Source organism: Phytophthora infestans, genomic scaffold (assembly GCF_000142945.1).
Source record: "Phytophthora infestans T30-4 supercont1.308 genomic scaffold, whole genome shotgun sequence".
NCBI lineage: Eukaryota > Oomycota > Peronosporomycetes > Peronosporales > Peronosporaceae > Phytophthora > Phytophthora infestans.
The window spans coordinates 1-13,769 of NW_003303451.1; the positions used below are offsets into that span (position 1 = coordinate 1).

Below are 13,769 nucleotides of genomic sequence, written 5' to 3' on the forward strand. Positions count from 1 at the left end.
CTGGACATGCACATTTTTTTATTCGTCGCTGATCTTCTTGAGCTCGTTCATGTTGGTCCCGGCCAGGGTTTCGCCTGCAACGGAAAAAAAAGTCAGTATTGTTGCTGCAACTAGTCAAAAATTGAATGCAACTAGTGGCAACAACAAGCGCAGCAACGCACCAAAGAATTTGAGGCTGGAAAGCACGGTCTCTTCGGCCCCGTAGTTCTCCTCCACGAAGACGGAGACGCTCTTTACACGCTGGAATTTGACGAAGCGCAGCTCCACGTCATTCTCGGGCAAAAGGTCCTCCTCCTTAAGTTCGATGGTTTGCGTGGGCTCCACGTCTCCAGCGTCCGAGAAGCCCAAATTGGGGCGGTTCACATACAGTTTGATGACGCGTGGCGCCTCCTCACCCTGTGGCGCGACAATGTTGAGCGAGAAGATCTTGACAGCATCCTGGAACTCAAGATACAACATCAATTGTTCTTAATCGCAGTAGTATTAAAACGAGAACACACGGTAGATTAGATTAAATTATTCACGGATATGGTGTTTGATGAACTCCCACCATCGGCGTCCGACTTGAGGACGAGCGAGTCGTCGCCCGCGAAGAGATTACGGAAGGGCTTGTTCGGGTCCTCATTCAAACAGTAGCAGTCCTTGGTGCTGATGGACTCCTTCAGGTCTCCGTAGGCCCGGGTCTTTGCAGCGGCAGTGGTCGAGCTCATAGTTTACTTCGGAAATGAAATCTGCGTCGATGGATTTAGAAACAAATATTTCAATTTATCGTTTTTCTAAATATCGTATCTTACTCATCAGTTTGAAAAAGATGATTGTACTGTACGGGCCAAAATAGTTTGCACCAAACTTTGGAACTCCTAGCCGATGGTGATTTCCATTTACGATCGTTAGATATAAGGGTTAAATTGCGCCGAATCTGCGGTCAGATTTGCTTAATTTGGGCTCCTTATGAGTGAAAACGTAGCTAAAAAAGTGGCTCTCAGAAGCTCAAAAGTTTGGGGAAAGGGCACCGGACCAATTACAAGGTTGTTATTGGCTCAATAGTCAAACCATACGCCAAAGATAAATATATAATATATATAATAGCGTTTAGGTTTACAAGGGCACAAAGAGTGAAAGACATCAATTGATCCGCTCAACACTATTAATACAAACCACATTTGAGCTTTCAGTATAATATTTTAAAAGCTCTCAAATTTTCTGACGATGCCTGACACCGATATCAACGTAAAACTAGACGGGAAGCTGATATATATCGTTGATTAAGCACATGGCCATCTCGAAAGTGGCGAAAGTGTCGGCAGCTTCACGCGCCTTGTAGACCTCCCAGAAAAGCGCAGCCGTGCTTGTAGGACCGATTTGAATTTTCTTCCTGCCGCGTTACCGTCTTCTTGGCGACATTTTAAGGAGAACTTGTACGCATTCACAAGGATAGCACATCATCGTTGCTAAGTCATTCGTCCCTTGCCATTGTTCTAAGCCGCGTGTTTCGAAATGGATACCTGTATTCGAATCAGGGAATGCTTAGCATGCGTTTAAGGGTCGGTACGGCTTCACCCGTCTAATATTAGATGAGAAAACCCAAATGTACCGATTTCACAATTTCTGGTACAATTTTTTTTGACCAATACAACAACTCTTTATCGGAGGGTTTATATTGTGCTAGCGATGCCAATTGAGCGATAGCTCACATACGATAACTCGATCGGATTAAGTGGTCTAAAATCAAGACAAGTGAATCGTGCTGCGTCTTGCCTTTCTTCTTGATCATTAAAACCCAGTGCAGCATTGCGGCATTGACCCAACTTGCTTCTCTACACTTTTGCCATCACTTATCTGAAAAAAAAACGTAAGATGTATTTCAGACGGTAAAGTAACGTGTTTTAATTGGTAGTTAATCGATTCGTTTGTGTCGCTTATCTGCACTCTGGTTCTTTCTAACTAAATGAAGGGCAGTGGTGACGGAGAGCTCTGTTTTTCAGCGCTTGTGCCTTGATGAGGTTAGCTTTAGCTTCTTCATAGCAGTGGTAAAAATTGCCGCTGCCTCTTGTTGTGTTGGGCGTGTAGGAGTCATTCGACCAGCTGCCGTCGCTGCATCGATGAGATGCTTGGTCATCATGGCCCAATCGAAAAAAAAAACGTTTTGCGATGGCTGCGCTTCCCAAAGTCATGTGGGTGAATATTTTTAGAGGAGGCTATCCTCTAGCTTTATCACCGAGCCACCATTATTGCCACGCACCATAAGGTCCTGTGCGCGGAAACACAAATGTTTCTGGTAAGAAGGGACATTGACCGTTTTAATAGTAAGCTTGACTTTCGTCTGGTGATACATTTGTGCGAAATGATGGAGCTGATGCTCCTTGTGGCAGTCCTGCACGCACTAATAATGGCCCAATCACGGTCTCCAGCAATTGCTTCGTGATATTTCCAGCAGTGACACCTTCTCCTCTATTAGCGTCGACATTCCCTCAAGAAGTATCGGGGGGGGGGGGGGGTCGCCGATTACGGCCTTTCGTTCAAGGGGGGCAAGCTGTGGTCGCGGCGGCGATCTATACTTGCTGGCTCTGGCCAATGGAGAACCCAGGCACGTGCCTAGAGACGTATCGAGGACGCTGTGACTGCGCCGCACGGATTGAATGGACTGGTGACACGCTGTGCGGGCCTTGGGCGGGCGTTGGCACGCGCCCACGACTGCTTATTCAAGACACGGTGAAGGGGCAGGCTTCCGTGGCCAAGTACCTGTTTTTGTTTTCCTCTTTCCTTTTCGGAAGCACCCCGGGTAACGGGACAAAGCTGGCTTTGCGCTCACGAAGCGTAGCGTTTGTTGATCGTCTCTTCAGTGCGCGTTCGACTGAAGATTTCTCTCGTCGTCGTCGTCGGTCGTCGTTGACTGCTGTACCACGTCGACTAAGTGCGTGTTTACTTAAGTGCGACCTTAGTTCGGGTAACTTCAACATGACGGGGCGATTCACGGTCGACTCCGACGGAGACGTGGATATGTCAGTCCTCCAGCCGATCGTTGAGGTCCTCAAGGCTCCGGAGCCGATTAGCTGGGAGCATGCCGCTCTTATCGAGTGGCACCGTGAGTGGGAGCGCTACGTCGAAAAGATGAAGCATCGCTGCTCCACCACGGGGGAAACCTACGAGGACGTAGTGGCTACTATTAAGGGCTTCGTGCGGCGACAGACGCCGAAGAATATGGCCAAGTATGTGCTTAAGAAGCCTATTGCGTCCGTCACTGATGCCGACATCATGGGTGCCGTGGAGGCACGATGCCGCACCCTCACGAACGAATTCGTGCCAGACGTTACGTCTCTGTTTTGTGCGAACCTAAGGATGAACCTATCAATTGATGACTGTGACGCGCGCATTTTTCGCTACTACGAAGATTTCAATGGTATAGTGGAGGACAATGGTCTCCAGGGCCTCATCGGGGCCGATGGTGAAGACGACCCCGAGTTCAAGAGCAGGATGAAGGCTCGGTCCGCCTCCTCGTCGACAACCTCCAGCCACCGGTCCTCAAGGCTCAAATTGGGCGCCTCATTGAGCTGGAGCGGCGCGATTGCAAGTCGCGCTCTTCGATCTGATTCTCGAGCATGCTAAAATACAGCAGCGGCTCCAACGGATATCTCAAGATCATGCCAGAAGGACCGACTCCAAGGGCGCGAAGGGCGAGCGAAAGCCGCAAAAGAATGGGGGAGCCAATAGTGTCAGCCCCCGCGACATCGACGCGACCTGCCACTGCTGGTAACGCTACTGCCCGCACGACGCGTCAACAGACGGGTACGCCGCCATATGACGGATGCCTGGTATGTAAGAGGCAACACTCGCTCAAGGACTGCCCTACTGCCACCGATGTCCAGCGTGAAGAAGCTCTTCGCAAGCATCGAGAGGCTAAAGCTCAGAAATCGGGCGTCACGCGCAGGGGTTAATGGTAACTCCAAAATCGGTGAAGTTAATATTGTGAAAATATCACCTGTAGACCAGTTAATATAAAAAATATCACCTAATATTTTCTTTTGAGACAATATGATATTATTAAATATCAACTTAATATTAGTTAATACGATATTATATTTTTCAATGATTGCGTAATCGGGCTACATTAACTAATCAGATGTCGTTAACGCTCGACTAGCTGAAGTATTACTAATCAACCGTGAGTACCGGGACAATTGTGAGTGACGGCAAGGTTGGCGTTGTGTGTTGGCACTGCTGAGCGCATTAATCTAGCGCCACAGGCAGCAGGTTTATTAGACGCACGATGTCGACGAGGAGATCGGAAGAGAACAAGAACAAATGTCTAGATTTCGCTCTATCAACGTTAAACAGCTGCAAGCGTTTGCAGTTTTCCATCTCGATCGCCTTTGTCTGTGTCACAGTGAAATACTAGAGCAAATACTCGTCAGTCTTAAAGCCTACTGCTTTTCTAGAACCTGATCGAAAAAGTTATTTGGCTCCGCTCGGTTCACAGAGGTAAGCTGGCAAGAAACGTACTTAAGTGGGAAAATATCATAAAATATCATGTAGTATCTAATATTTGTCAGTTCTCCGAGCTAATATAAAAATATTATGTTAGCTTTTGCAAAAATGAGTTACTATTACTATTTAATATCGAAAATAGTACTATTACTATCAAAAATATCATATGATATTTGGTTACCATTAGCCCCTGGTCACGCGATCCAAGGCCGCTAGGTACGCAGTGGTCGCAAGCAGTGTCCGGATTAATGGGCTAGTTGAGACCCCCCTATGCTCCAGACACGGCTACTGACCAGAGCATTGTGCCCCAAGAAACGCTGAATTTGCTCCGAGCAATGCAGCCTACTCTTCAGGTGACGAAGATACCAGTGGCTATGGAGGCCGTCCGGGCGAATGGACAGACGCAGTTGTGCGACGAAGAAATGCTCTCGGACCTGGAGTTGCTACTGTAGCTGGGTTGGTGGTGCTACGCTCGGTGCCATGCTTGGTGCTGGCTGGAGGTGGTGATGAATTTTTACTGGGCCGCAAGGTGCTCAAGGGACTCGGCATTGACGTGGAACAGCAATTTTCCCAGCTGGCTGGCTCCCCACTTCTCGAGGATGAGGTGGGCGAGTTTCCGGTGGGAGATGAACTCCCGCCACCTGTAGATGTAGTCGAGCCAATACGTTTACTGGACGAACAGCTAGAACGTGCCGTCACCAGTGGACTCCCCGCTAAACACGTCGAGGCCGTCCGTGACCTGCTTGCTGCATTTCTTGATATTTGGCGTGACGCTGTCGGTCCCGATCCACCGGCTGACGTCGAGCCACTCCATGTGACGCTGCGGCAAGATGCAGTGCCTTACCGCACCCATCCACGGAAGAACGCACCGCTACAAGCCCAATTCATCCGCGAATATGTGAAGTCTCTCGTTGCGAATAATCTGGTGGAGCCAAACAACGCCGCCCGATTGCCTGCGCGGCGGTGCCAGTGCGCAAGCCAGGCACGAAGGATCAATTTCGTCTCACTATCGACTACAGGCCTGTAAACAGCGTCACTGTCCCGATAGCAGGTAGTATGCCCACCGCTGCGTCTCTGCTCGATGCATTGGAGAGCTTCCGGAATAAGAAGGTGTTTGGCCGAGTGGACTTTTCGCAAGGTTTTTAGCAGATACCTCTGCACGAAGAGAGCAGGAAATTTTCTCGTTTATTACTCCTGATGGTGTCTTCGCACCCACCCGAGAGCCCCAAGGAGCTATGGACTCCGCTCTGTTACAGAGCCAAGTGCAAGCAAAATTAGCCCCTCTGATACCGCACTCGGCGATCGTCTGGGTCGACGACGTGCTGCTCTTTGCGCCGACAATAAAGGAATTCTTGCAAACGCTCTGCACATTTTTTGAGATCGTGCACGACGCTGGTTTCAAGCTCAACATGTCGAAGTCATCGCTGTTCGCGGTGGAAATATTGTGGTGCGGTCGTCTGATTTCGGGTGAGGGCGTCCGTCACGACCCCGCCCGTGTCGATGCTCTTGCCAACTTGCCATTGCCTGCTACAGTGGTGGAGCTGCAATATTTTGTCTGCGCTACTAATTGGTTGCACGATTCTTTCTATGACTACGCGCGTGTAATTGCCCCGCTACAAGGCAAATTGAATGCGGAATGTAGTCGGATTGGAAAGCGCAACCGGAATGCTGTAAATATTGCTACAACGTGGTCTAACGAGGAACGAGCTGCGTACAACGCGGTCGTTGCCTTAGTGGCGAATTCTGCTCTCATGACTTTCCCGGATGTTAACGCCGAACTACTACTTTTCACGGATGCCTCTGCCACTGGATATTGCATAATTGTTGCTCAAGTTCGTGATTAGAATTTCTCGTTGCCGGTGGATCAACAGCACCATGAACTCGTAGTGTGCAAAGGTGGCACTTTCAAGCACTCCAAGCTCAATTGGGCGGTCGTGGAAAAAGAGGCTTTTTCGATCGTCAAAGCCTGCCAGGATCTCGAATACCTCCTACTCCGGCCGAAAGGGTTTCGCTTATTCTGCGACCATGCCAACTTGGCGTACATTTCTGCCCCAGACGTTGAACTAAAAAAAACATGTTGGTCATCGGTTGCAGCGTTGGGCGATGTGTCTCTGTGGCATCCACTATACGATCGAGCACATTCCAGGGGAGAAGAATGTATGGGCCGACATCATCTCCCGCTGGCACACGCGTGACTCTGTGCAGGTCGCAGCCGTGCAGACGCGCAGCGGTCAAATTGCCCCAGTGTCCTCACTCTCGCCTCTCCACCCTCTCGCGGACGAAAACTTTGCGTTCCCATCTCGTGAAGACATAAAGGCTGCTCAAGCCGCCGCTGCACGCGAGCGTTCTAGGTTGACCAGTTTCTCGGAGGAGGAGGATGGTGTGGTGACCATCAACCACCGCATCTGGATACCCGCTGCTGCACAGGACTTGCTCGCTCGACTGTTTGTGGTTGCCCACTGTTGATCTTAAGGTCATCGTGGTCAAGCACCGATGATTTTGGCGCTGAAGGATCGATTTCAGATTGCACGACTGGAGACCAAAGTGGCCAAATTCGTTCGCGAGTGCCTACTGTGGAGCATTTTAAAGGACCTCGTCAAATACCCCGTCCGTATGGTCCGTTGCTGACTCCTGTCCGGAGAATCGAGGTCGTCCATTGGGACGTTTTGACTCTTGGTGAAGGTTTTGGCGATTCGTCGTACTTACTGGTAGTGAAGGATGGGCTATCCCATTTTTGTGAGCTTTTCCCGTGTACTACCCCGACCGCATACACCGCTGCTGAGGCGGTGACGATGTGGCATGCCAGGTATGACCTCCCGAGAGACACTGATCTCCGACCAAGGAATGCATTTTCGCAATACGATGAAGAAGCACCTGGCTGCGAGACTGAATGTGGAGCTAAGATCTACCCCGGTCTACTCCCCATGGCTAAATGACACGGTTGAGAGGCTGAACAAGGACGTGTTACAAGTCTTTAAAGCCCTGTTGATGGAGTATGCACTGGACGCGAGCGAATGGCCGTATTTTTCTGCCTGCGGTGCAGGCAAACCTCAATCACACGCGCGTGCAATCGCATGCTGGATGTGCCCCCATGGAAGTGTTTACGGGACTTCCCGCGTCGTCATCTCTTGACGCAATCGTAGTGCCAACAACACCTGAGAGAAGTGAACGTATCGCCAACCTGGACAACGTGGCGGAATTCGTTGACCAGCTCCGTGTGTCGCTCCGTGCTCTCCACAAGGAAGTGGCTGACGCTCGCCAGCGACAACGGCTTCGTGATATCGCTGCGCACCGTGGTACTGCTGCGCACCGTGATACCGCTGCAATTTTGACGTCGGTGACTTTGTGCTGTGGTCGAGGATCGACAAGCGCCTGCCCAACCACAAGCTCTTGGGGCATTGGGTTGGGCCGTTCAAGGTCGTCGCTGCGCTGCCGCACTCGTTTGAAATCCAGCACTTGGTGACAGGGCGCAAGTACGACGTCCATGCTTCCCGTTTGAAGTTTTACTCGGATGCAGAACTGGATACAGCTGCAGAGCTGCTGGAGCTGGTGTCAAGCCAAGGTATGCTTCTTGGTGTTGACAGGTTCGTCGATCATCGCATCAACGCTGCACTGGAGCGCTGGGAGCTGTTCGTGTCCTGGATGGGGAGGAAATACCATCGGTCATGTAGAAAACTACTGATCTGTCCCCAACGCGGCGCTGCCTGCACAACTACTGATTTCACAGCTACTGGAGTGCTGTTAAGTTCGCATTTGCATTTTCTCTTAGTCCTGCCTCGTTTGGTGTTAAGTTCGCATTTGCATTTTCTCTTAGTCCTGCCTCGTTTGGTCTATCAGTCTCTGACTCCGGCGCGTTGGCTGCTCGCGACGCTGGGTTCGTCTTCCCCGCGTAGATTGATAGACCCAGACGAAATTGACTGACTCGTGCTCGAACACCATCTTTAGGTGCGCTGGCACGTTGGCACTTGGCTCCCGCGTCAACTCTGTGTACCCCACCCATTGAATAAGGTAGTATACGAAGTTATTGACCCACCGTTTGGCGAATATTCTTTCTACCTCGAAGAGCTGAGCATTGTCTCCTCTACGAGCTCGGCGCTCGTTTGCAAAAAGACCTCCTCCTCTACTGACAACGTCACGTAACCCACCACCGATGGACGATGCACGCACGGCGTCCAGCTCTCGGTCGACTTCGTTCGGTATGCTAACTTCTCTGCTTAGACGAAGCTGCCAAAAGGAGCCGTCCAAACGGCGCTGGATCGTTCGGGCGTGACGCTGTCGGAGGTTGAGCGGAGGCATCGACCAAAATGGCGAATGCCACCGACGTGCACTCCACAAAAACAACCATATAAATAAAGGCGTTTTGAGCAGCTAAAAAATAGTACACCGAAATAACATGTTGACGTTGAAGTAGCTGAGTACACGACGTATCCAACTGGTTACTCTAAGGGTACGTTAGTAGAGTTCTATCTACTCACAGAGATTGACTCCCCAGTCCGTTTGCTGCTGATATTTATTGAGAGTGAGGATCAGTAAGATAATGTATTGGAAAGAAATACCTTAATTATTAATCAGCAGTCAACGATTGCAATTGTTTGTGTCGTTAGTTTCCTTATTTGTGTTGGAAACTCAGTGTCTGCAGTATTGGTTCGCGTCGCGTATGCTCCCCCATACTTTTGGCTGGAGCGGTCTGAGGTATCAACTTTTGCGTCCTCCCTCAAAACACCCATGCTTATAGCTGTAGCGATGTCAGAAAGATCTACCACGAAGGGAGAACTCCCATAAGGCTTTCGAGGTATGGTACGCTTAGGGCAAAAGCGGTTTTGCTGAAGGCAGCAGAAATGTAGCTATGATAGAGTTAGGTACGGATCGAACTTTATCATTTTCTACTGATTGCCGTCTTTTCTGCGCCGCGTTGTGGACAGATCAGTAGTTTTCTACTGACCGATGGTATTTCCTCCCTGGATGGGACTGCTGCCTATCGAGAATTTGTGGGAGCCTCGTCTACGCTCCTACAAGATGTTCCGGTCAAGGTTGCGGATTACGTGTCTACAACCGACGAAGCTGACAAACTCCGTGATCAAGTGGATTAGTCTTGTTTCAAGTCCCGCTGCGACCAAGCTTTGGGGGGCAGTGTCGCCGATTACGGCCTTTCGTTCAAGGCGGTCAAGCTGTGGTCGCGTCGGCGATCTACACTTGCTGGCGCTGGCCAATGGACCCAGGCACGTGCCTAGAGACGTATCGAGGACGCTGTGACTGCGCCGCACGGATTGTATGGACTGGTGGCACGCTGTGCGGGACTTGAGCGGGCGCTGGCACGCGTCCACGACTGCTTATTCAAGGCAAGATGAAGGGGCAGCCTATCGTGGCCAAGTACCTGTTTTTATTTTCCTCATTAATAAACTTTCCTTTTCGGAAGCACCCCGGGTAACGCGACAAGGGGGCAAATTATTAATGGATGTTTGCATGTGCTGTAGATGTTGTAGAGCTCAACGTGAAGAGGAATGCCTCTCGATTTCATCCGAGGAGATTTGCCACGAACGAGAACTGCTCCAATGTGATTCAGCACGTCTAATCGCCGGTACAGAAACGTCGACAACAGTGGATGTGATGTGGGCATTGTCTCTCGTAGGTAGTTGTTATGGTAAACAAGAGAGGCAATGCACAGCTTTATGATATCTTGCAGGGTGCCAAATTTTTTACAGTGAAGGAAACGTTTCCTCAACGAAAGCGAAAACATTGCCGTCCTGATCATCCACAAAATGAGGGTGAAGCACTGGGAAATTGGCCCGGTTTAATGGATTTCCGGCCACTACGCGTCCTAAATATTGGGCGCCCGCTGACTTGTAGCGAATATAACGATCTTGAACCCCTCCTTAAGACCATCCAAATCTCAAGCACTCGCCTGCTATAGAAGGACACCTAGTTGTCCCGCTGCAGACAGCAGTAGCCACGCCCTTCCGGACTGAATGTGTGCCGTAATGACTCTGGTCTATCTTTTTGAAATTTAATTACCGCAGTGTGTTACCAAACCGAACTTACTGTTAAGATCCCGGATATAGTTGAAACTGGCGGCTGCGTTGGACCGGCACGCCAAGTAGATCGCAAGCGCCGTTAAAACGTAGATGTACTATATGGATTCGCGTACAGGTGACGAGGGGCTTTGGACACTCTTCCTTCTTCGCTTGGCTAAGTTTGTACATCACACAGCCTACACGGTCGTCGTTTGTACTAAGATGTTCAGTACAAAGCGTCTGCACTGATTCCGACCGACACATTAGGTTCCATTGTATCGTCAAAGCCAAATGAGCAAAATCGGCATCTTGACAAAACAGCGTAGAGCAACATAGCTGCTCGTATAGAGAGAGTATGGAACGGAGCCCTTTCCAGATTCTCTTGGTGCACCAGACTGAAACCTAGCTGCTCGCATGCGCTTCAGCCCCACCAAACGGTACCCATGTTTCTGGCAAATGTTTCCTGAAGTGGAATCTCCTGCTGACAATACAAATCTTTCAGAGTACTACGGTAGACGTCGAGAGTACTCACGCCCATGATTTTTCGCTTTTCCTGGAGAAAACACTCGGGCTCAGCCAATGGGAAGCGCTTTAAATCAATTGCTTTATTAGCAATTAAGAAAGCAGACGACCCTTGTTTTTTTGGTTTCAACAATCCACTTTTAAATGGCGCAGAGGATGCCTCGATATGCTTGCTGATTTTTTGGCGCAATACAAGCGTCTGGAACATCCTTGGCTGCCATCTCGCGACTCTCGCCATCACAACCTAGCGTACTAATGCGTGTACAAGGCGCCATAGACGCATCACGTCCCTCTTCGAGCAAGCCGGTGCTGCAGCTCAGCCGGTATGGGTGGCAAATTCCTGTACTGCGCAGAATGCTCTTTTCCGGCATTGGCGCTGTATCAGCAGCAAGACCCACGACCGCTGGTACTAACGGCAGGAGTAAGAGAGCTGAGGGATGGGAACCATCGGCGTTTGGTACCACCCGACAGCTCTCACGCGATTCTTGACACCCCAAAGAGGGTGAAGATATTTCGACATCTAATGAAGCTGCATCAACGTCTTCTGAACGAGCTGGTCTTATCGCTGGTGTGCGTTGACAATGGTGTGGGGCGCGACAATCTCTTGCTGTGCTGCTTTGCATCGTGTCGATAGGTTTATGGTGAATAACAGGGCGGTATTTGCATCGGACAGCCGGCCCACACACGGCTAATGAATCCTGTACGATGATCATGCATAAGCCAAGATACATGTTCTTGAGATCATAGTAATAATCGTTAAAAATTCCGCCCAATATCTTACGATTACGTAGAAAGTCCCATAGTCAGCCTACGAATCTACGACAATCCAAACTGGCGGTAGTATAAACCAATGTGGAGTGTACCATACACATTTTTTTTAGTGTAAATTATAAAATTCACTACAGACCAATGTAGATTTAATGAAAAGCAAAATACCGAAATGTCCCGTTGCTCATGTGGTCCACAGCTCTTTCGAGCAAGCACATACGACGCTCCGCCATGTCGCCGTGCAATAAATTTACTATTTGGTCAGAATTTACAGCCAAGTAACCCTTGATGCGGGCCTTCACCGCGCTAAAGCAGCCTACGTTACAGCAATTGCTTTGGGTCTAAAAGTACAACAGATTGCGGTTTACACACCTTTAGATCTGGTTGTGTGGTGAATTGCTTTCTCAAAAATAAGAGAATGGACCTAACGCGGGGTCACTATCCCGAATCAGTGACAATCTCAATTGATTAGAGAGGATTCGGATCGTCCGGCGCGGATGCAAGTTGCCGGAGGTGGATTAGCCATGACGAGCAGCACCCTGTATGAAACGACGGTGGATCTGGTATGAGTGATGTACGGGAAGGCAAGATCCACCAAGGCTCATCTCGGTTCCACCCTTACCTGGATCCACTTAGGTGGATATGGGATATACTATGTACGGGTGGATCGAGTGTGGATCCTATGAAGAAATGATGGTAGGTGTCATCTGAAGGTGGATCTAGTATCCACGACTAACGAGAAGTCAAGAGTCCACCGTGAGGTGTCCCGGATCCCATACTTCCGATTTCGAATCCAAGGAGGTGAGGATCCCGCATAGAGGGACCTGGATCCAAGATACAGGAATGATGGATACAGTGGATCTCGACCTTTCGTGGAACAATGGAGATCACAGACGGTCGCAAGATGATGTTGGATGATTGGAGAGCTCAGATCCATGACGAGTGTACACTTACAGCGAAGTGGATCCAAGCAGCCTAGATCCGGATGAGTGTACCCATAATAGGGTGACCATATTGATTACGCCATGGATCCGGTGGATCTGAGGATAATACAGCTGGGATGATGGGTCAAGGAGAGAAAGGACATGTAGCCGAGCCTGGTAAGGGATTCAACAAGTAAAATACATAGGAGGTAGAAATCCAGGCAGGTATAGGCTTAAGTATCAATACAGTCTTCAATTTGCACAGTAACACGCAAGTGCCTTCCTGCCCTCAAGAATCGGAACTACATTGGCCGTACGAGCTAAGAGAAGGTTGGGAATTGCGAAACTAGTGTTGGTAGTGATAACTGGATAATACATTGGCCAGATCCTACAACCTAGTGAGCTTTTTCTAAACGTGCAGATCCGACAGGTTAACCGAATTTGCTACTTGGTCGGCTATACCCTAGAAGGTCTCAACTCTCAAGATCCCGTCACAGGAGGCGGCAAGTACAACGTAAAGGAACACGCAAAGGCAAGGGACACACCCGCAAGGCAACCCTACGGCCAGATCCACGATCTAGACCCTGGATCCATACGCTCGAATATTCGCTTAGGATTCGGAACCATCCACGGACGCAGAGTGAAGGTTTTCCACTGCTGCATTACCCCATCCCCACGTCTCGCTAAGACACTCAAGCTTCACCACCTGGAAGTTACCGAGAGAGCAAGATCCCGCCCTACCGGGTACACAAGGTGAGGAAAGTTCAGCAGAACACGGATCATCAGGGGCCCCCTCCGTTAGTCGGTGTCTGGGCGCAGTTGGTAAGTTGGATCCAGCAATCTCGCAGATTTTGCTGATCCCGCTACACCACAATGGTGCGCGTGCCCGGATCTTTTGGTGACTCGGTATTTCACCGTGAGTCCCAAGAAGATGCTCAAATGAAGATTGAGCCAGGGGAAGAGGCGTCGTCGGAGGTCGGATCGACGAGGACGCTGCTGAATGAAACAAGATCCGCGAGATCGATGGAGTCTTGGGGGGAACTCTGTCGACGGAAGAGGA

General features: G+C 49.9%; 1 protein-coding gene across 1 annotated transcript; it reads right to left on the reverse strand.

Annotated features, from left to right (window-relative positions):
• PITG_21389 (uncharacterized protein) lies at window positions 1–717 on the reverse strand (the record flags this gene model as incomplete). The annotated part of the gene is made up of 3 exons (XM_002894988.1): window positions 1–74; window positions 162–467; window positions 551–717. 3 exons carry the CDS (start codon window positions 708–710, stop codon window positions 19–21), a joined length of 522 nt encoding a protein of 173 aa, XP_002895034.1.
• Between the last annotated feature and the right edge of the window lie 13,052 nt (window positions 718–13,769).